Raw genomic sequence first — 22990 nt, forward strand, 5'->3', positions numbered from 1 at the left:
TATAACCTGGATGTGGGAAAGCCAGAATCAAGTCCCTGATTCAAGAACCTGGGTCTCCCACATCCCAGGTGAGAGTTCTAACCCTTTATGGATCTGGGCCTAGGTGCTTTACAGAACACATAAAAATACAAAGTCTCTGAGCTAATCACCTTGCCAACTAATTTTAGCCCTGGTCTACACTAGGACTTTAGGTCGAATTTAGCAGCGTTAAATCGATGTAAACCCGTACCTGTCCACACGATGAAGCCATTTATTTCGACTTAAAGGGCTCTTAAAATCGATTTCCTTACTCCACCCCTGACAAGTGGATTAGCGCTTAAATCGGCCTTGCTGGGTCGAATTTGGGGTACTGTGGACACAATTCGATGGTATTGGCCTCCGGGAGCTATCCCAGAGTGCTCCATTTTGACCGCTCTGGACAGCACTCTCAACTCAGATGCACTGGCCAGGTAGACAGGAAAAGAACCGCGAACTTTTGAATCTCATTTCCTGTTTGGCCAGCGTGGCAAGCTGCAGGTGACCATGCAGAGCTCATCAGCAGAGGTGACCATGATGGAGTCTCAGAATCGCAAAAGAGCTCCAGCATGGACTGAACGGGAGGTACGGGATCTGATCGCTGTATGGGGAGAGGAATCCGTGCTATCAGAACTCCGTTCCAGTTTTCGAAATGCCAAAACCTTTGTCAAAATCTCCCAGGGCATGAAGGACAGAGGCCATAACAGGGACCCGAAGCAGTGCCGCGTGAAACTGAAGGAGCTGAGGCAAGCCTACCAGAAAACCAGAGAGGCGAACGGCCGCTCCGGGTCGGAGGCCCAAACATGCCGCTTCTATGATGAGCTGCATGCCATTTTAGGGGGTTCAGCCACCACTACCCCAGCCGTGTTGTTTGACTCCTTCAATGGAGATGGAGGCAATACGGAAGCAGGTTTTGGGGACGAAGAAGATGATGATGATGAGGAGGTTGTAGATAGCTCACAGCAAGCAAGCGGAGAAACCGGTTTTCCCGACAGCCAGGAACTGTTTCTCACCCTGGACCTGGAGCCAGTACCCCCCGAACCCACCCAAGGCTGCCTCCTGGACCCAGCAGGCGGAGAAGGGACCTCCGGTGAGTGTACCTTTTAAAATACTATACATGGTCTAAAAGCAAGCATGTGAAAGGATTAATTTGCCCTGGCATTCGCGGCTCTCCTGGATATACTCCAAAGCCTTTGCAAAAGGTTTCTGGGGAGGGCAGACTTATTGCATCCTCCATGGTAGGACACTTTACCACTCCAGGCCAGTAACACGTACTCGGGAATCATTGTACAACAAAGCATTGCAGTGTATGTTTGCTGGCGTTCAAGCAACATCCGTTCTTTATCTCTCTGTGTTATCCTCAGGAGAGTGAGATATAATCCATGGTCACCTGGTTGAAATAGGGTGCTTTTCTTCAGGGGACACTCAGAGGAGCCCATTCCTGCTGGGCTGTTTGCCTGCAGCTGAACAGAAATGTTCCCCGCTGTTAGCCACAGGGAGGAGAGAGGGTTGAGGGGGTAGCCACGCAGTGGGGGGAGGCAAAATGTGACCTTGTAACGAAAGCACATGTGCTATGTATGTAATGTTAACAGCAAGGTTTACCCTGAAAGAGTGTAGCCAGTGTTTTATAAAATGTGTCTTTTTAAATACCGCTGTCCCTTTTTTTTTTCTCCACCAGCTGCATGTGTTTCAATGATCACAGGATCTTCTCCTTCCCAGAGGCTAGTGAAGATTAGAAAGAAAAAAAAAACGCACTCGAGATGAAATGTTCTCCGAGCTGATGCTGTCCTCCCACACTGACAGAGCACAGACGAATGCGTGGAGGCAAATAATGTCAGACTGCAGGAAAGCACAAAATGACCGGGAGGAGAAGTGGCGGGCTGAAGAGAGTAAGTGGCGGGCTGAAGAGAGGGCTGAAGCTCGAATGTGGCGGCAGCGTGATGAGAGGAGGCAGGATTCAATGCTGGGGCTGCTGGAGGACCAAACCAGTATGCTCCAGTGTATGGTTGAGCTGCAGCAAAGGCAGCTGGAGCACAGACTGCCACTACAGCCCCTGTGTAACCAACCGCCCTCCTCCCCAAGTTCCATAGCCTTCACACCCAGACGCCCAAGAACGCGGTGGGGGGGCCTCCGGCCAACCAGCCACTCCACCACAGAGGATTGCCCAAAAAAAAGAAGGCTGTCATTCAATAAATTTTAAAGTTGTAAACTTTTAAAGTGCTGTGTGGCATTTTCCTTCCCTCCTCCACCACCCCTCCTGGGCTACCTTGGTAGTCATCCCCCTGTTTGTGTGATGAATGAATGAAGAATGCATGAATGTGAAGCAACAATGACTTTATTGCCTCTGCAAGCGGTGATCGAAGGGAGGAGGAGAGGGTGGTTCGCTTACAGGGAAGTAGAGTGAACCAAGGGGCGGGGGGTTTCATCAAGGAGAAACAAACAGAACTTTCACACCGTAGCCTGGCCAGTCACGAAACTGGTTTTCAAAGCCTCTCTGATGCGTACCGCGCCCTCCTGTGCTCTTCTAACTGCCCTGGTGTCTGGCTGCGCGTAACCAGCAGCCAGGCGATTTGCCTCAACCTCCCACGCCGCCATAAACGTCTCCCCCTTACTCTCACAGATATTGTGGAGCACACAGCAAGCAGTAATAACAGTGGGAATATTGGTTTCGCTGAGGTCTAAGCGAGTCAGTAAACTGCGCCAGCGCGCCTTTAAACGTCCAAATGCACATTCTACCACCATTCTGCACTTGCTCAGCCTGTAGTTGAACAGCTCCTGACTACTGTCCAGGCTGCCTGTGTATGGCTTCATGAGCCATGGCATTAAGGGGTAGGCTGGGTCCCCAAGGATACATATAGGCATTTCAACATCCCCAACAGTTATTTTCTGGTCTGGGAATAAAGTCCCTTCTTGCAGCTTTTGAAACAGACCAGAGTTCCTGAAGATGCGAGCGTCATGTACCTTTCCCGGCCATCCCACGTTGATGTTGGTGAAACGTCCCTTGTGATCCACCAGAGCTTGCAGCACTATTGAAAAGTACCCCTTGCGGTTTATGTACTCGCCGGCTTGGTGCTCCGGTGCCAAGATAGGGATATGGGTTCCGTCTATGGCCCCACCACAGTTAGGGAATCCCATTGCAGCAAAGCCATCCACTATGACCTGCACATTTCCCAGGGTCACTACCCTTGATATCAGCAGATCTTTGATTGCGTGGGCTACTTGCATCACAGCAGCCCCAACAGTAGATTTGCCCACTCCAAATTGATTCCCAACTGACCGGTAGCTGTCTGGCGTTGCAAGCTTCCACAGGGCTATCGCCACTCGCTTCTCAACTGTGAGGGCTGCTCTCATCTTGGTATTCATGCGCTTCAGAAAGCAGGGGAAAGCAAGTCACAGAGTTCCATGAAAGTGCCCTTACGCATGCGAAAGTTTCGCAGCCACTGGGAATCGTCCCAGACCTGCAACACTATGCGGTCCCACCAGTCTGTGCTTGTTTCCCGAGCCCAGAATCGGCGTTCCACAGCATGAACCTGCCCCATTAGCACCATGATGCATGCATTGGCAGGGCCCATGCTTTGAGAGAAATCTGTGTCCATGTCCTGATCACTCACGTGACCGCGCTGACGTCGCCTCCTCGCCCGGTAGTGCTTTGCCAGGTTCTGGTGCTGCATATACTGCTGGATAATGCGTGTGGTGTTTAATGTGCTCCTAATTGCCAAAAAGTGAGCTGAGCGGACTCCATGCTTGCCTTGGTATGGCGTCCGCACAGAAAAAAGGCGCGGAATGATTGCCTGCCGTTGCTCTGACGGAGGGAGGGGCGACTGACGACACGGCTTACAGGGTTGGCTTCAGGGAGCTAAAATCCACAAAGGGGGTGGCTTTAAATCAAGGAGTAGTTCAGGCAGGAGTTCATGGAGGGTTCCAATAAGAAATGGTGCACCTAAGTTACTGTTCTTATTGGAACAAGGAGGTTAGCCTGGCCTCTGATTGATACATGGCTAGATTTAGCTCACTGCACCTTCTCTGTGAGTGACTGCAGTGTGACCTAGAGGAATGAGTCCCCTAGACAGGGGAAGAGGCAAATGAGTACAAAACAAATCTGGTCTATTTCTTGTTTCGATCCACTCCATCTATCTTTTACATCTTTGGCTGGCAGCAGACGGTGCAGAAGGACTGCATGCCATCCACATCTCATGGCTGCTCGGCAGAAGATGGTACAGTACGACTGCTAGCCATCCCCATCTCTTGCCTGCCTGGCAGAAGATGGTGCAATATGACTGCTAGCCATCCTCATCTCTTGCCTGCCTGGCAGAAGATGGTACAATACGATTGCTAGCCATCGTCATCTCTTGCCTGCCCGGCAGAAGACGGTACAATACGACTGCTAGCAATCCGTATTGCCTGCCTGATCACCATAAGTCGGTTCAATAGGACTGACTGCAGGACTAAAGTGAATGACCTGGTCAAGTCACCAAAAATTTAGTCCCTGCGCCCATGTCTGCCCAGGCGCTCCCAGCCGATGTGGCCAGGAGCACCTCGGACACGACGAGGACGGGTAACAGTCATACTGCACCGTCTGCTGCCAGAAGGCAATGGGTTGCTGCTACTGTGTAGCAATGCCGTACCGCGTCTTCCAGCACCCAGGAGACATACGGTGACGGTTACCTGAGCGGGCTCCATGCTTGCGGTGGTATGGCGTCCGCACAGGTAACTCAGGAAAAAAGGCGCGAAACGATTGTCTGCCCTTGCCTTCACGGAGGGAGGGAGGGAACGGGGGCCGGATAATATGTACCCAGAACCACCCGCGACAATGTTTTAGCCCAATCAGAGTGCTCCATTGTGACTGCTCTGGACAGCACTCTCAACTCAGATGCACGATTGTTTGCCGTTGCTCTGACGCAGGGAGGGGCGACTGAGGACACGGTTTACAGGGTTGACTTCACGGAGGGTTCCAATAAGAAATGGTGCATCTAAGTTATTGTTCTTATTGGAACAAGGAGGTTAGCCTGGCCTCTGATTGATACATGGCTAGATTTAGCTCGCTGCACCTTCTCTGTGAGTGACTGCAGTGTGACCTAGAGGAATGAGTCCCCTAGACAGGAGAGAAGGCAAATGAGTACAAAACAAATCTGGTCTATTTCTTGTTTTGATCCACTCCGTCTATCTTTTACATCTTTGGCTGGCAGCAGACGGTGCAGAAGGACATATTGCCTACCTGCTCACCATAAGACGGTTCAATAGGACTGACTGCCGGACTTAAGAGAATGACCTGGTCAAGTCACCAAAAATTTAGTCCCTGCGCCCATGTCTGCCCAGGCGCTCCCAGCCGACGTGGCCAGGAGCACCTCGGACATGACGAGGATGGCTACCAGTCGTATTGTACCATCTGCTGCCACAAGGCAAGGGGTTGCTGCTACTGTGTAGCAATGCAGAACCGCGTCTGCCAGCACCCAGGAGACATACGGTGACGGTTACCTGAGCGGGCTCCATGCTTGCGGTGGTATGGCGTCTGCATAGGTAACTCAGGAAAAAAGGCGCGAAACGATTGTCTGCCCTTGCTTTCACGGAGGGAGGAAGGGAGGGAAGGGGGGACTGACGACATGTACCCAGAACCACCCGCTACAATGTTTCAGCCCCATCAGGCATTGGGGTCTGAACCCAGAATTCCAATGGGCAGCGGAGACTGCGGGAACTGTGGGATAGCTACCCACAGTGCAACGCTCCGGAAGTCGATTCTAGCCTCGGTACTGTGGAAGCACTCCGCCGAGTTAATGCACTTAATGCACTTCTGTGGGGACAAACACACTCGAATATATAAAACCGATTTCTAAAAAACCGACTTCTATAAATTCGACCTTATTCCGTAGTGTAGACATACCCTCAGTTATGGGGAAGGAACCATTGATCCTAGGCAACAACTGATTACTGGCGACAACAAATAAAAAAACAGGGACAGGCGTGAAGGTCACTAGGCAAAAATCAGGTGTCCAGAAGAGGACACTGAGCAGAGAACCCCCAACAGTGCCTAACGGTATCAAGGAAGCCAGTGGATACTGCCCAGAGGAACTCTGCCCAGAGGCGTGATCGGGTAAGGGACCAGAAATAGGCCCCACAGTCACAGAACACCCCTCTGACAAGCTTCCTCCTCCTGGAGTGATGGATGGCCTTGCAAATTTGTGGGGCCACAGATGGGGTGTGCCAGGATCAGGAGGTGTGGAGAGAAGTGCAGACAGAACCTCAGTAAGAGGTTCTGGAGGAGCCAGAAGAGGGGCTGCAACCTGACACCTCTATGTAGATGTGTGCAAGGGTCTCCCTCTCGCTGGAAAAGGGGAAAGCGTTGGGGAAGTCTGTGAATTGTGCCAGGTACCTGCTCATGGCTCCATGAAGGAGCTGTCAGCTGATATCCGCAGTGGGCCATTGGACCAAAGGAAAGCACAGACTGGCCCACTGGGAGTCCTCTCCCTCCTTTGGTGGCAGCAGGTTCTGCCACTTGGTGTCGAGTTGAAAGGTGAGTAGGGAATCAGGCAGGGGACTGCAGGAAGAGAAAGGAGGATCACATGGTTCAGGCAGTCAGATGCCTCCATGGAGATTTTAATTCTATCCCTGCTTTTGCCACAGAGTTCCTACATGATTCTGGGCAAGTCACTTTAACCAAAACTTTTCACAGCTGGGCACCAATTGTGTGTTCCTCATTTTCTGGGTGCCCGACTTGAGATCCTGGGGTCTGCTTTGCAGAGTGCTGAGCACTCACAGCTGCAACTGATGTCAATGGGAGTTGTGCTTTGAACATTTAAGTACTATGTAATGCTATGTACTCTTAAAAATCAGGTTCTACACAACTCAAATTGGGCACCCAAAACTCAAACTTTTGACCTTAATCTCTGTGTCTCAGCTCCCCACCTGTGGGATAATACCACGCCCTCACCTCACAAGGGTGTTGTGAAAATAAATTCATTAATACTTCCGAAGCACCAGATCCTAAAATGATGAGTGCCAGAGAAAAGCCCATGAGGAAATTAATAAATCTGCCTAGTAGGATTTGAATAGTTTGCAGCAAATAAAGTCTAGGGCCACACATTGAGCAGTTAGGGAAAAACAAAATATTGAATAGCTGCTCGTTCAGTGAGCACTGTCCATCCTGTGCCCTGGATGGAAAAAATGGTTCTATGGAAAAAATAGCATGTGATGATGTAATTAAAGACTAGATCATAATGTGTATGCACAAGAGGACAGAGTTAAGATTGTACAGGCAACCTGATTTCTGGCATCTCCTAACTTTGTAGTGCTTGACTTGGCAGCCTTAATAATGTTCTTTTAATACAGTTAAAGCAGGAGAAGTTTGAGATCCATGGTGTTCATATTCTTTCCATCCTTAAGGCCAGCTTCTCAGTTAGTGTAAATCAGTGTAGCTTCAAAGAAGTCAATGGAGCTACTTCAGTTCACACCAGCTGAGGATCTGGCCCACAAAGCTTTCTATAACCCAAGACTCACCCTGGCTGATGATGATCATCTAAAGTAATAAACAATGGAGAAAGTGTCAGATTTGTTCACCACAGAAGCAAACTTAAGTGAATGACAGACCTTGATGCCAATGAACTCTTTCCATTAGTCTGTAATGAGATGGCCATAGTCCAACATCCCAAATCCAAGCACTCCCTGAAGATTAGTACAGCACATCTGGTATTCTTATTACACGCTGGTATTTATCATCTGACAGAAATGTATTCAGGGCTTCATTATGAACTAAACAATTAAAAAAAAAAAAAGAGCTTGATTGAAGAACCTCCTTTGTAATCTTGCTCAGCCATCCACGTGGGCAGTAAAACAATTTCTTGTGCTGAACTGGGATACGCAAGAAATCCATTTTAAGATAAAAAGGAAACCGAAGCAGTTTTTCCTGTTAAAACCTTAAAAACATAAGAACAGTCATACTGGGTCAGACCAAAGGTTCATCTAGCCCAGTATCCTGTCTTCCGACAGTGGCCAATGCCAGGTGCCCCAGAGGGAATGAACAGAACAGGTAATCATCAAGTGATCCATCTCCTGTCGCCCATTCTCAGTTCCTGACAAGGGGCTAGAGACACCATCCTGACTAACAGCCATTGATGGATCTATCCTCCATGAATTTATCTAGTTCTTTTTTGAACCCTGTTATAGTCTTGGCCTTCACAAAGTTCTCTGGCAAAGAGTTCCGCAGGTTGATTGTGCATTGTGTGAAGTTTTTAGAGTTGTTTTTAGAGTTTGACAAGGTACTTTAACCTGCCTGCATCATGCCTATGTTTTGATTAACTGTAGAGGAAAAGAGCCAGCAACCCATCACTGACAACCAACCATGCAACAACAAATTAAAGGACCTAAGGCTGCTATTAGTATCTACTATTTGTATTGTTGTAGTATTACACCTGGAGGCATTCTGCGCCAAAAAATTAAAAATTCTGTGCACGATATTTTAAAATTCTGCAAATTTTATTTGTCAAAATAACACTACATCATCACGCCAGTTTCAATTATTCTGGTAATTTATTTCAAAATACCTGTCAGCAAGTATGTCTGTAATAATACAGACACACAAAATTTCCCCCAGGAGTAGAGAGTTAAAGAAACCCCTATGACAACCTAGTTCCTGTTTCTCTGCTTCCTTCCCCTTGCTAGAGCCCAGCTGGGGGGGCCAGACACCCACAACCTCTCCCCCACAGAGCCCACCTGTGGGCCCCCCACAGCCAATACACCCAAACCCCCTCCTCCCCAGAGCCCAACCGTGGCCCTCCCCAGCCCAGATACCCATACACTATCCCTCCTCCAGAGCCCAGCTACGGAGCCCCCCTTTGCCCAGACTCCTCCCTCTTTCTCCCCCCCTACCCCCAAGCCCAGGGATCCAGAGGGAGAAACAGCCTGATGCTTGGTCCCAGCTTGCACAGAGTTTCCTGCATGCAGCCCTCTCCTTCCCTCAGGGCATGCTGGGAACTGCAGCTGCCAGGGACCCTCTAGCTCACTCTCCTTCCCCTGAGCCATGTCTTCTATGTGCAAGGTGGGTTCTTCAGAGTCCAGTGGCCCCTAGTGGTGGTTAGAAGCACTGCAGACCATTTCTGTGGGGGAAAGGAAATTCTGCGTGCACAACATTAATTTCTGCAAAATTCTGCATTGCGCAGTAGCACAGAATTTCCCCAGGAGTATAGTATGTAGGAGCTCCAGTCACAGATCCCAAGCCCAATGTGCTAGGTGCTATACAAACAAAAAGATGGTCCTTAAATTCCCTAAAATGGCCCTAAAATTCCTACTGAAATCAATGGGAACATGGCTGGTTAAAAGAAAAGTAGACCTAGCCTGAAAATCTTGTCTGCAAACACAACAGAAGAAATCAAATTTCAGTTTGAAGCTCCCAAGTAGTTATTATCAAGCAGTGCAAAATGGCAGTTAAAAGTATCATTGTCCTCTCAAATAAACAAAGCCATAAGCCATGGCAACTAATTTTGGTTACAATTTCCAACTTGTAGAAGAGAGCTCTCTGAAATGCATCTCTAGCATTCCATTGCTGCAGTATCTATGGGCCCATAAATCCCCACTGGAGTCAATGTAAATTTTCCCATTGACTGCAAGGGAAGCAGGCTCTAAACAAAGGTGCTGTATAAAGACTAGACTGCAATTTTTATTCTCACATTAGTGAATTTACACATGCAATTAGACCCATTCAGCTCAATGGGATTGCTCATGTGAGCAAGTGCTCACCACCAGAAGAGTAAGGATTGCACAAACTAGCCTTAAGTAAACAGAGGGAAAATGGAAGTTAATTCCCAAACCAACCATCCTTTTCAACAATGAACTAAACAACCTTGTTATAAGAAAGCTAGCTTGAAGTGGCTCCATTTTAAACCTCAGCCACTCCAGTGCCACTCAGGTGGCTAGTAAAAGCCACTCTTAGCGATGACTAGTCATGACCAATAAGGTATTTAGCTCCCATCCACAGCGCAGAGATTTTAAATTAAATTAAAAAAAAAAAAAAAGGAGGAAAAGGTTACAAAAAACTTTCAGTCTTTGTTTTATTGAATTACAACAAATGAGCAACAAGTTAGAAAAGTTGATTTTATTCCAATTCCCTAGAATTATATTTGTGCAGTGTACTGAAATATGGGTAAGTCTCCAAAAGACAACTAGTCAGATTGCAACATTTTCACCAGATATCTCTCATGCGTGCTGGCTCACTCTAAAATAAAAAGGTTAGGGTTATTTGAAAAAAGTGCACGTGGGGGATCTAGGACTGATCTAACAATTTAGTGGCAAGGGTTAAAGGAAATGTATGTTGTACACTACAACATCTAAAGCTGAAGGGCAGAAAAAAAAATATAGTCCATCTTTGTACCGACTAAGGAAATATGAACAAGTTCATTTATGAAGAATCTTCATTTTCCCATTGTCACCCCTTTTTGGGGTTGTAATGCATGTAAAAAAAGAAAAAGGTGCTCAAATATGACAGAGGCATGCTGTTAAGGTCTTCAGAGGTCTGTGGCTCCAGTTGGTATTTGATGGTTGGGCAAGGGAGAGATACAGCAGTTGGAAAGGAGATTTGCCCCTCCATTGCACAGAAATGTGGAGAGTTAAATAATTTAGCCAACAGCGGGTAGTTTGTTTTTATTTTTAAAGAAAGCTGAACAAGAAACACCACAAACCCCTTGATGCATTCGGTGGGCTGAAATGTAAACCATGATTGGGGTGAAAATCCAGGATTTGCTACTGATGCAACACATTGAAAAGATTTCAAATTTTTAAAATATTTTAAAACCGAAGCAGATATAGTGGTTACTACTAATTCTAAAAACAAAAAAACCCCAAACCTTGCAACGGTATGATCTGAAAAAGTAACTTGCACCATTTAAAAAGGTAACAAAATTCCCACTTTGTACAAATCAGTTCCAGCAGAGGAAGAGGGTGAGAGGAAGGGAAGCTAAGGAGAAAACTATGTACAAGGACCCTTTCTTCTTTAATGCGGTAGTGGGATTTTGGCACTATGAACAATTCCATATCAATGCTCCACGATATTTCTCACTGTGCCTCTGCAAGCGTGGTTGGACTCAGAGTTGCAACTCATTGGTTATCTTGTCCCAAGCAGGAAAATAGACGGTTATCCTCTTCTCAGAGACAGTTTTCCCCCTTGATTATCACGACAGCACGACTGATTGGCATCCCTACAAAAATTAAAAATATTTTATTTTTTAATAAATGATGAGCACACATTTGCACTGTCAATGTATCTCTTCACATTTATAGTGCTATTATATTTTACATTAACTGTACTTTGAGGCCTTCCCAATAGTGTGCCAGAGTTTTTCAATTTACAGAGCATTTAACTGATACTTCCCCATACAGATTTCTATTGCTAACATAAAATAGGCCTGATTCTTCACTGAATCTGATGATTTAACAGGGTCTGATTCTTCACTGCCTTGTACCTTGTGTAGTCGCTGACGCTTCTGTGAAGTGATTATAATACGCTATTGTTCTGAACAGATGTCAATGATTATACAAAGTGCAAGGTAATGAAGAATCAGGCCTCTCTATGTCACATAGTTTCAGGACTACCCTCTCTTGCTAGCTTTCCTGTGGTTTATTGGCCCTAATGCTTCATGAGTAAAGAACCCTTCTTGAAGCAGGGATTTAACAAACCCCTCAACAAACTAAAAGACACCACCAAGTTCTCAGGGCATTTTGGGTGGGGATGTACTGGACCAATTTACAATGAGGTTATTACAGTAGAGATCTGTTCTGAAATATGAAAATTAGTGAAGTGTTGAGTCTGGGTGAAAGTGCAAACATCAGTTTACTCTGAAGTGGAGTCTAGTAATGACAGATAGGCAGATCCGGTACAGTTTTCAAAACCCATCATACACCATTGTGCTAAAGCATGTTTAAAAACTTTGTGCTAGTCATTCATTCCAGACCTTTTGTTAATATTGCCAATTAGTCTGATATTTTCTGAGAGCACCATTCATCATTCAGGACGCAGGGCAAACCAGTCGGTTAGTGTGAAATGGTGCACACACATAGGCAGTAAAAAAATTCCCAGGCCCTGTTGTCTTTGCTCAGCAAAACTCACATTGAAATCAATGGGAATTTGCAATTGTTGTATCAGGCTGAGTTGTTTAATCTATTTAGGGATTTACACCTTGCTCCTAAGAGGCCCTGAGCACCAAAAGCCCCACTGAGTTCAGTGGGAGTTGTAAGTGCTCAGCATCTCAGGATCAAACCCACAGGGCATTCTAGACCATTTTGGGTTCATCCAGCCCCTGCTGAGGTCAGTGGCAAAACCTGTATTGACTTCAGTGGGAACAGGATCAAGCACTCGGGGCGCAACCCTGCCGTCCTTATTCTAACACACAAACACATCAATGGTGCCAGTGGCAGATGCCTTTTAGGATATAGCCCTAAATCCCTAAAGAAATGAGAACTTGAATGAAAAGGGAGGGAAACCCCAATATTGCAACTATCCTTTTACCAAACCAACCACCCAGCTAGGGCCGGGCCAGGTTATGTGACAGGCTGAGTGTGCTCAACTCTCACTGAAGTCAAAGGAGGTTGAGGGCACCAGCAGGCACCATGCAGTACAGGGGCTGAATGCACAGAGTGATGTGTACATTTGGCAATCAGTGAGTCGGAAACTTCTTTGTAAGCACTTCCCAGGTTGCCTTTGGTAAATCTCTGCAAAGCACCACTCTGTGCCTGACTCACTTGCAAGCAAGGAACATCTTGTACCACCTCTGCAGTGAGGTAGTGGAGAAGACTGTGGTGGAGATACGGACTGCCTAGAACAAAGAGGGCACACAGAAGTGTTTCAGCAGCTCAGGAATAAGATTCTCATAGGCAGTGGTAACAACTCTATACAGGAAGCTCATGCAACTGTCAGAAAAGGGAAAAAACCACTTCTTTGTACTGGTGGTCTTTGAAAGTAAAAAGCCCTGCTTCGGAGAGACACTGGTCTTGGGAGCGCCCCAGTGGGAGCCTGCGGCGTGAAGAAAACCAGCAGTAATTACTAACCTTGCTGGCATTATCTGTTCCCACTCTCATGCCTCCCCATATTTGTGTTGTATTTAATTTAGGACCAAATTCCATTGGTCTTACTAACACAAATTGTAAACTGGGAATAATTCCACTGAGGTCAATATAAAAATGGTGCAGATCAGATCAGAATCAGGCCCATTGACATCATTGTGAGTAGGATTTAGGGTCTCATTTGGGGCAGAGCATCTTCAAAATCATTGTCTTCAATGCACCTTGCAGAAGGCACTCAGCACCTGGCAGGAGTGAATTCTTAGCCCTTAAACTGTAAGCTCCTTAAGGGCACAGGTCTTGTGATCCTATGTTATATGACTTAATAATAGAGCTTTTTATATTCTATGGGTGGAATTTTCAAAATCATTCAGTATTGACCAAACTCCGTTCCCACTAAAATTGGACAGCGGTAAAACTCCCATTGACTTCACTGGGAGTAGAGTTTGGGGAATGCTGAATGCTTCTGAAAATCTCGTTCTCTAAAGAAACATGTTCACTATATAAATAGCTACTAATAATTTAACGACCTACTAAAATTACATTTATCCATTAAGAATAACCTAAGAAATTTGTGAAATTTTTATCAATTTTTAGGGAAATTTGACATGAACTCTGCAACAACAGAAGTATAAATGTTTTCAGCATTCATTTTTGAAAGTAATACCTAGGAGTGGATTTCTAGAATGCTATTGTTAAATTAACATTAAAAAAAACCCACTCATTTTCAGTTGATGTGCTGGGTATGAAAAAAAGGACTGAGATTATGGAATCTTATTTAATTTTTGTAGGTTTCAAAGTTCATAAACACTACTCAGTCCTAAATGTAACTAGTTTTCAATTTAATTGCATCTAATCACATTAGGAAAAGAAGGTATCGCATTATTTAAGCAATGATCAATCAGTAATTAGACATCTATTATTATTATTATTAATTCCCCTCCCAGTCAATCCTTTAGTCAAATTCCAGTTTGGATAGTAATATCCTGCTTAGCAAGAATCCTCCTCCGCTTTCACTAGATACAGTATTAATAGTCACTTTCTGTTTTAAACTGATGTATAGTGCTGGTGTGGGATGTCGGAAGGGCATATTTTGAGTAGGGAAAATCCAGGGTACTTCCAGTAACTTTAATTGAGTTACTCTGGGCTTTCACTGCTTTAAACTGAGAAAAGAATCTGGTCCAACATTAGGTAGGTTAGGACGAAAATTTAGGTTTAGTTTTTAATAAAATAAGTTGTACAAAACCTGCTATGAAGAGGGGTCAAAGATTAAAAAAAAAAAAGAAAATTAGAACAATCTGTCTTGTGGAAAAAATGAATAATTATTTTCTTTTCCTCCCAATTTGAAATCATTCATAATGTTTTTGGCAGATGAGGTGAATATTCCACTGTGTCTCTGTGTGCGCTTCCAGGAGCTTGCAATGATATTTCAGGGGTTGCCAGAGCCAGAAGAGTACTAGCAGCGCATTACTTTTAGGCAAACATACCAATAAATAGTGGCAAGCATGTCAGAAGAACGTCACATTCTGCCACTAGAGGGCATGGGCTCACATTCTGAGTACTGAAGTGATAGATTTGTATGAAGGAAAACAAAATACCTGTAGATAAAGGCTTCAGGCTTTTATCCAGCACTAGGGCCAATGTGCTAAGAAATGAATATATTAACAGAGGATAAAGTCTTCATTTCTTGAACAATCTAATAGGTGAAAGTGCTATTAACCCAAACCAGTATATGATGGAATCACTCTTCCTTAAAGTGTACTTTTATTTTACTAGCCTTTATATGAAAATTCCCTGTCAAAAAGATAAACAAGTTGAAATCTAATCAATGTTAAAATGTTTTATATTTTAAAAAAGTCTCTGAACACATCCCAGTAAGAATGTCTCTGCATGAAAAAGTCGTTGCAATGGTGTACCAGTGTTACCAGCACCACTGTAAATCTCTCTCAGAACAAGTCTAAGCATCAATTAATCCTCTATTGCTGCACTGGTAGCGTGGACTAAAAGTACAGGCAACTGCATCTGCACTATTGCAATTAGTTCTTCCAGCACAGTCCCACAATGCACCTGTAGCCCCATCAGTGACCACTCGATGCAATATGCATCATCTGCTGTGCTCAGGATCATTTTCTTGCTTTAAGCTACTGCAGCTTCTGAAAATTTAATGCACGATTTTTTTTTAATATGGTGCATTGCATGCAATCTCCATGGCCTTTTTAGTTAAATTTTTGTGTCATACTGGTGCCATTTAATTTTACAAAATGATAGTACAGATTTTTTAAACTATTTTCAAAATGGTTGATTGCTACATCTTCAGATTATCACCAAGGGGTGATGTGCCGGCAACTTTTGAAAATATGCTTCATGTAGACATGCTGAAGATTTTGCTCTAAGCCAGGATGGGTAGCTTACAGTGGTTCAGTTCTACTGAACAGTACAATTTTCTAGTGTAGTCAGGGCTAAGTGTCAGTCATAGCTTTGAATTTTCTGGGTTTTCTAGAAATTGCATGTGTTTTGCATTTATTGTAGTTCAAAGGAAAATTGTTGTTAATTTGAAAACCAGGTATTATTTAACAATAAATTTCTAATACATACATGCTACTTTATTTATCTCATGGACTAAGGAGAGGATAAGTTTAAGGAGGGAGACTTCATGTAACAGATTCTGATCTCAGTTACACTAGGGTAAATCTGGAGTAACTTCAATGAATTCAAGAAGTCATTGAAGTCCAATGAAGTTAATGGAGTTATTCCAGATTTACATTTGTATAACTGAGATCAGAAACTGGTTCCAAGTCTTCAAACCACACTTCCTTTTACACTTTGAGAGATCTTAAAATTAGAAATCTTCTTAGCAAAGCTCCCGCAGTTCACTTTTACAGTGAAGCTCTTGTGAAGAAAAGCTGCTAACCCACACGCAGGCCTCGGACTGGAGTAATTCCTGGGCTTCTAGAATATAGTGTGCCTGCCCCATGTCCCTGTGTGTTTAACATTAGAAAGGTCCCCTCATCTGCAGGGGGAAGAGAGCTCATTTGCACAAGCCATTTCTGTTCCCACTTGGCTCAACATTTTGTTACTTGCTGTTGCAAGTAACAAAAGAATGTTTTTGAACTGGGCCCAGGCATCAGCTCGACCTCTTCTCTGAGCCGGGCAGACTGCTGCTGAGCCAAGATCCATGCTGACCTGTTGCAAAAATAGTCACGGCCTCTATTCACTGGAGATCATCATTATGTGAGCAACATGGACATTAGTAACTATGGTTACCTACTTTTTCTTTGTATGGCTTCATCAGCATGCTTTATATCAGGCTCTAAAGAGGTTATGTGAGGTCAATTAAAGGCAGAGTGTTTCAGCATAATGAGTTATTCCGAGCATCCTCTCTTATCCAGTACATGACAAACACCAAAAACACAACAAACAAAGAAAATGTTCCCAATCCCTCCCATATTTAATCTACAGAAGACAGAACAGCCTCCCTTGCGCTCAGAAATCCAGTAAACACACAGCATGCATCAGGAATGCACTCCTGGGATTTAAATTAAAAGGGACTATTGACACTTGTCAGGACTAAGGCTAGGTCAGACTACAAGGGCAGTGGTAGCGTTACCTGTCTAAATATGGGAATTGTCTCCAGATACACTTTCCGAATCAAAATCTGCTAACTCAGCTTGGCCTTCAGGTGCAGTTTGACTCCAGCTGTCTGTACAGTCCGAGACAGCATCATCATCCCCTACTGTCACCTCCACCCAGTTCACATCGCCAGTGTCCTCATTTTCCTCACTACCATGGCCGTCTTGGCTGTTGCATTCCAATCTGTCCTCAGTTTGATTCCCTAACAAAGAGTCTTTTGGTGGATCATAGTCTCTGGTTGACCTCATGACTAGTTTGTCCACGTTCTCTTCGTTCAGCTTTTTATGCTCCTGGTAGTGCTGCCGAGACACCTGGTTGCTGTTCTTTGGACTTTCATTTTGTTTTGATCCCTTTTTCTGGTTTTGCTCATTATGACTATCAGCAATATACTGCTGTTGGTATCGGTCAATCCATTTTAATGTCCCAGTTCTTAGGGAGGATCTATTCTCCTTAAACCAGCGGACTATTTCAGTTCTAGTGAGCCCAGTTTGAGCAGCTAACTGGTCATACTCCTGGGGTGACGGCCACTGGGTTCTTGCAAATGTGCTCTTCAGCAGGTGAATCTGCTCTTGGGTTTTTTTGTTAAATGCTATGGAGGATTCGGATCCGGACAAAGAACTGGGTAGCTGGGAGCTGTTCAGCAGCTCAGACTGGCTTATTGTACCATTATGGAGTCCCTGATCCTTATTTTTTTTGTTGGATCCCATAGAGTCCAAGACAGCTTGTTCCATGCTATCCCTTAGCTTTCTCCTCTCAGAGAACCAGGAATCAACCTCTCTTCTACTCAGCTTGGTTTCCACCCTAAGCCTGTCCAATTCTCCTTGGGTTGGAAAAGAACTTCTAAGAAAACTTTCTTCAAGAATCCTAAGCTGCTCTTGTGTTTTCTCTTTGAACCTCTGGGGTGTGAAATCTGCGTACGTGTGGTATGTACGCCCGTGCCGTGCAGCTGCAATGGCTAACTGATCTTTTGCTATAGATTCACTAGTGATGTGAACAATGCCCCTTTGACTTCTGTATCTGTGATCACTGAACCACTTCTTGATCTCGCTTCTGGAGAGACCGGTTACTTCTATTAGCCTGTAGACTTCTGCATCGTCAGGAAATTGGCTCATGATAAAACTAGCCTTTAGTTCTGCTATCTGTTCCTTGGTCTTTTTTCGGTCATTTGTTGGCGTCAATGGTGCAGCATTCAGCTTGGGTGAGACCTCAGGCACATGAACTACATGTGGACGCTTGACTTCTGGGGCACCCGATAAGGTCTGTATTGTCCGTTTCTGTCCGTGATTAGCAGCTACAGCAAGTGTAATCGGTGAGCAAGAAACTGTTGATCCATTTGACACTTGAGTCAAAACCAGGCCAGTCTGGCCGAGTATCTGGCAAGGCAAAGCTGTTTGGATAATTGGCTGTGGCATTTTTGCAGCTGTCAGATGAGCTGGCAGGACAGTGATGGTTTGGGGTACTGACTGGATGGTTCCATTAAACATCTTCTTTCTTGCCTCTTCTACCTCTTCTGGAGACCAACTTATTCCATGCTTCAAACGCTGGGTAGCAAACCAGATTCGGATTTGCTCCTCTGGATGTTTTGATGCTGCTGTCAACCATGACAGCTCTGCTTGGGTTGGGTAAGGAAATTTATTAAAGGAGTTGATCATGGTTGCATTAGTGTCCAGTGCACAATTGTATTTGGTACTGTTCAGAGGGACCGGGACCTTGGGGACAAGGTTGATATTTGGTGGCAGCTGTACAGAGGGCATAACATGAGCCAATACATCATGAAGAAGGTCAGCTCCATTGATACAAGCAATAGATTCAGTGGTTTCTGTAATGACACGGGGGAGTGTCCCCTCCACATGGTTTTCCATACCTCCCTCTTCTGTCTTTTTGGGACCCCTCCTGGTCTCCACTTTAGGCTTTCCCTGTTTCATGATTGGGGTTTTACTTACATTGATCTCACCATGAACGGCTTCATCACACTCTGCATTTTCTAATCCACTGTTTGTGACAGTGGCAACATTATTCGTTGTCTCAATGGATTGCTCTAACACAGTCTGATTATTGCGTTTGATTAATTTCAGTTTAAAATTATTCTCTCCCGGGTGATATTTTGTGTTGTGATCAGATAAGGAATCATATTTTTTGGTTGTAAAGTTACATTCAGCACACACGTAGAGAGGGTTGAGGATTACGTTTGGGTGCTGTGTGTCAACATGCTCCGTAAATTCATTTAGGTTTTGCGTTGAATAAGGACAGTATTTACATTCATAACCACCTTGGGGTTTCTTGGATTGATTCTCAACTGGGGCTTTCCCATCCACCACTTCACATTCTTTTACAGAGCTTTCTGTATCAGCAGCCCAGCCATCTTTAGAATCTTGCTGGGGAGTGCCAGCACCCCTTTCTTTTAAGGCTTCTCCATCCTCAGGAACAGCCTGCTCCATTAATTCAGGTGTTCGCAGCATACATGGAGTTGTTGACTTTCTTTTGCTAGCCATAGCACCTATTATGATGTGCAACTGTTTCAGACGGTGACTCTCTTTTGGGGGAACAAACCCAAAGAAGCTCCCGCTAATGGCTCTGATTTTCCTTGAATGTTATGGCCTGGTTTGTTTCCAAAAGAGTTTAAGTGCCATCTGTGATCGTCAGCTCCAACCCCCAAACATACTGGGCTGCATTACACCTGCAAAACAAAAACACACATACACACACACACACACAATTAGATTCTTATTTATAATGCATTTTAAAAAAAAAGTCAGCCCCCAAGACACGTGCATCTAGGATTCAATCCTGGATAATGCTGAGCACCCTCTTTTCCTTATACTAAATAGATGGACATGAAAACACTGTTTGCTTCATGTGTCACAAGGCATGAGAGCATCTAATATTCTTTTCCCAATGAATTCAGGGGCAGGATCAGGCCGACAAAGGACAAAAGGAATGAGCATCCCAGAATGAAAAATTCATTAAAGGTAGAAAATGGCACTGGAACAGAAGTCAAGATGGTCAGACATAATGTTTAAGACCCATTACAGAGCCAACACATTTAGCTGGGCAAGGGAGAAGATACACAGTATTTATACATGTATCTTTCTTTAGAAGCAGCAGCTTCTATTACCATTATTTTTAAGTCTACAATTTTAAAACTGAGTGTGTTTTATATGAAACTTCATTACGCCCCACTGTGGCTTGCATAGTAAATATATGGCTACTGAATGAGCATGGTTACTAATCCAGGGTGATTTCTAAACAAAGATATATGGTGGTCTCACTTGTGTTAGTACATGCAGAATGTAAAGACGGAGAGTTAGGGCAAAGCAAATATTTATTATACACAGCCACTCAATTTCAAAGCGCTACATTTTGATTTAGAATAGGTTAAAATAGATGGCAAATTGCTGCGTCAGCCCTTTGTGAAGATCTACAAGTTACAGCTATATAAATAAAGTTTCCTTAAAGAACACTTTTCACTGAAAATCGATAAAAATGACTGAGGGAAATTTCTAGAAGGCCCATTTCTCTCTCTCTCTCTCTCTCACACACACACACACCCACCCCCACCCACCCTTACTGTACTTTGTTCCTGCTGCTGTTATGATCAAACTATAAGTTATATACTGAATTTTCTGAAGGATTTCCTTAGCTCTATTTAACTGTTTCAGGGGTTGGATTCACATAATGTAGGACTTTGAAGTCCTTTTTGATTTGATGTTCTGCATGGATTTCTTTTTAAGTTAATGTTTTATTTCTTTAAAGAACGTGACATCAACACCAGTCAGTAGAATAGCAAACAAGAACAAAATGACACAAGCTGTATTATGAACCCTCTGCGCCGATAAAGGGAATGGAATTTAAGTGTCACAACAACTTAATGTACCTTAAACAAAATATTGACGTCAGTGTAAATTTCACTTGTAAGTAAATGGAAGAGTTAAAGAGACATAGATGTTGGATCATATTAAAGAAGTTCTGTATTAAAATCACAAATGAGTTTGATTCCCCATAGTTTAAATTCCAGGGTATTACTAATTAAGAGGCCTCTTGGTTTTTGGTACTGTTTCTCTCCTTCTATGTGTGAAACTTGCAAGCTGCTAATTGTGTTAGTACATTCTAAGACAGAGTCTGTTCTCAAAGCAATCCTTTGTAACAACAACTACTCACACAGAGAGAGACTCAAAGCAATACTCTGAAACAACAGAAACAGCACCCAGAGACTCCCCGCCCTTTTGTTGCTTTCATCTTGCTTTGTTAACAATTGTGATTAAAATAGAGATAGAGGATGTATGTGGATGGATGCTTGGTGTGGATAATAACTGAATGATCAGGGAGGTGCCAGCCTAAGAATGCAGTGTCCATCGGCTGAAGAAGGCGTCAAGTGGAAATAACCAGAGGACCCCCGGAGGGCGGACTGGAATCCACCCAACAACCTCAAGAATGGGAGAACCAAAGAACAAGATAACATCTGGCAGCACGGAGCCATCAGGAATGTGACATCTGATGATTGATTCAGCAACAGCATGATGAAGCAATTCCCATAGACTGGCATAGGAAGAAATTCCGATAAAAATGGACTCTAGAAAGTGAAAACTTTGGGGTCTTATTCTGCAAACCAACTTCCAGGAGCATCAGATGTGCACCTGACAAGGCCCTGCTCCCTCCTCATGTTCAGGCCACCTGGCCAGTGGCTTGGCATGAGCAACTCTAAGGCTGGTAACTATGATAACAACCTTGCAGAACCTGTGTGTGTGTGTGTGTGTGTGTGTGTGTGTGTGTGTGTGTGAGAATGAACGTGTGAATAAATATGAACTTGAATGGAATGTTATAGCTATAACTAACTGCTTACTATGATTCTTTCTGTATTCACAATAAATGTGGTATTTTGCCTTTTCCCCTTTAATAAGATCCTGCTGGTGTTTATTTTATTGGTATAACAGAGACCTTCTGAAAATATCTGTTTCTCTGTAATAATGGCAGATTTTTCAGAGATGCTGAGAATCTGATGTTCCCGTTGAAGTTAGATGGAGCTATGGATGCTCAGTACTGCTGGAAACCAGGTCAAACTCAAAAAAGGTCAAATTCTTCTCTTGGTTACACAGGTATAAACCCAAAATAACTGCATCCATGGGCTTCAACGCCAATGGATTTAACTGTCTGATTCAAACTCAGGTAATGCTACTTCAGAAATAGGCTTTAAAAATCTTGTAAATGCTGTTCACATTTCCAATGGCTCAGGTCCTGAAAGTGCATCTCACTCAGGTGCAGAGGCATTTCTCTAATTCACAATCAAACCTGGATTTGGTTCACTTTGGGACCACTCAAGAGCTCAAGGTAGTGCAGAATGTCACTGCCCACTTGGTGTGTGGTGCATCAGGCAGAAGCACATAACACCAGAGAACTGCTTCCCTGTAAATTTCTGGGTGGAGCTCAAGGTGCTGGTTTTAAGCTATAAAACACTAAATGGTTTGGGACCCAGTTGACTGATTCCTCTCCTTATGCCATGTTCCCAGTGATCAGCAAAGACATGCACTTGAACTGACACCTCCTACTGACAGAACGTTTTCTTTGATGGGTCCTTAACTCCAATTTGCTTCCTTCCTTGATCTGTCAGAGCCTGGATTTTGTAAACTGCTGTGCATGCTGCAGAACTAATCTTTACTAAAAGGTAGCCAGGGTTCATAGATGGAGAAGCTGGATATGGAAGGGGACTTACGGAATGAGTAGGTAGAGGGCCTTTATTTTTGTAGGGGGACTATTAATTGGAGAATTTATGAATCAAGGTACTATATGGAAATAATTTAATTTTTTCTAATTGCCTGTTTTTGAATGCTGGGAGGAGTCCAGAGCCTAGCAGAGACATCGGAGGAATCTAAATTAAATAATGATATAACATTCAATGGCAGTTTTAACTGGATACACTGTTTTCCTGTCCAGGGTTACCGTGCACTATTAAACAGATACGGCATCCCAGCCCAAAAAGTGTCTGCATTTCAATGGTGGGTGAAGTGATTACCTAGATTTCACAGTGTGGAGCACCTGGGCACGAACGGCTCTCACTAAATGTGAGTTGTTAAAATGATACAGCTAAAGTGTGGAGGAGAACACGGCTGAAGATGCTGTTTGTTATATAATAGACGTCTCAGCATAGATCCATGCTGTCTTGGTCACAGTCAGCTTCCTCTCATCACCTTTTATTAGTATGGACAGCTCTGTTCTACATACTAACAGAGACTATGCCTTGGCATGCTGGGGAAGTATGCTAATACATATTGGCCCCAGTTCAGCAAAGCACTGATGGATGTGCTTAATGTTA

General features: G+C 44.1%; 1 protein-coding gene across 4 annotated transcripts in view; it reads right to left on the bottom strand.

The window, feature by feature from the left end:
- Positions 1-10027: 10027 nt before the first annotated feature.
- The window catches only part of ZHX2 (zinc fingers and homeoboxes 2), a 114615-nt gene continuing 101652 nt past the window's right edge, over positions 10028-22990 (bottom strand). For all 4 annotated transcript variants that reach the window (XM_037892061.2, XM_037892063.2, XM_037892064.2 and 1 more), the window contains 2 exons: positions 16661-19360; positions 10028-11195 (listed from right to left, as the gene is read on the bottom strand). In XM_037892061.2, coding sequence (XP_037747989.1) covers positions 16665-19175 — 2511 coding nt within the window. In that variant the 5' untranslated portion in view covers positions 19176-19360 and the 3' untranslated portion in view covers positions 10028-11195; positions 16661-16664. The remainder of the gene's footprint in view (positions 11196-16660; positions 19361-22990) is intronic.

The sequence above is a fragment of the Chelonia mydas genome, chromosome 2 (assembly GCF_015237465.2).
Source record: "Chelonia mydas isolate rCheMyd1 chromosome 2, rCheMyd1.pri.v2, whole genome shotgun sequence".
NCBI classification, from domain to species: Eukaryota; Metazoa; Chordata; order Testudines; family Cheloniidae; genus Chelonia; species Chelonia mydas.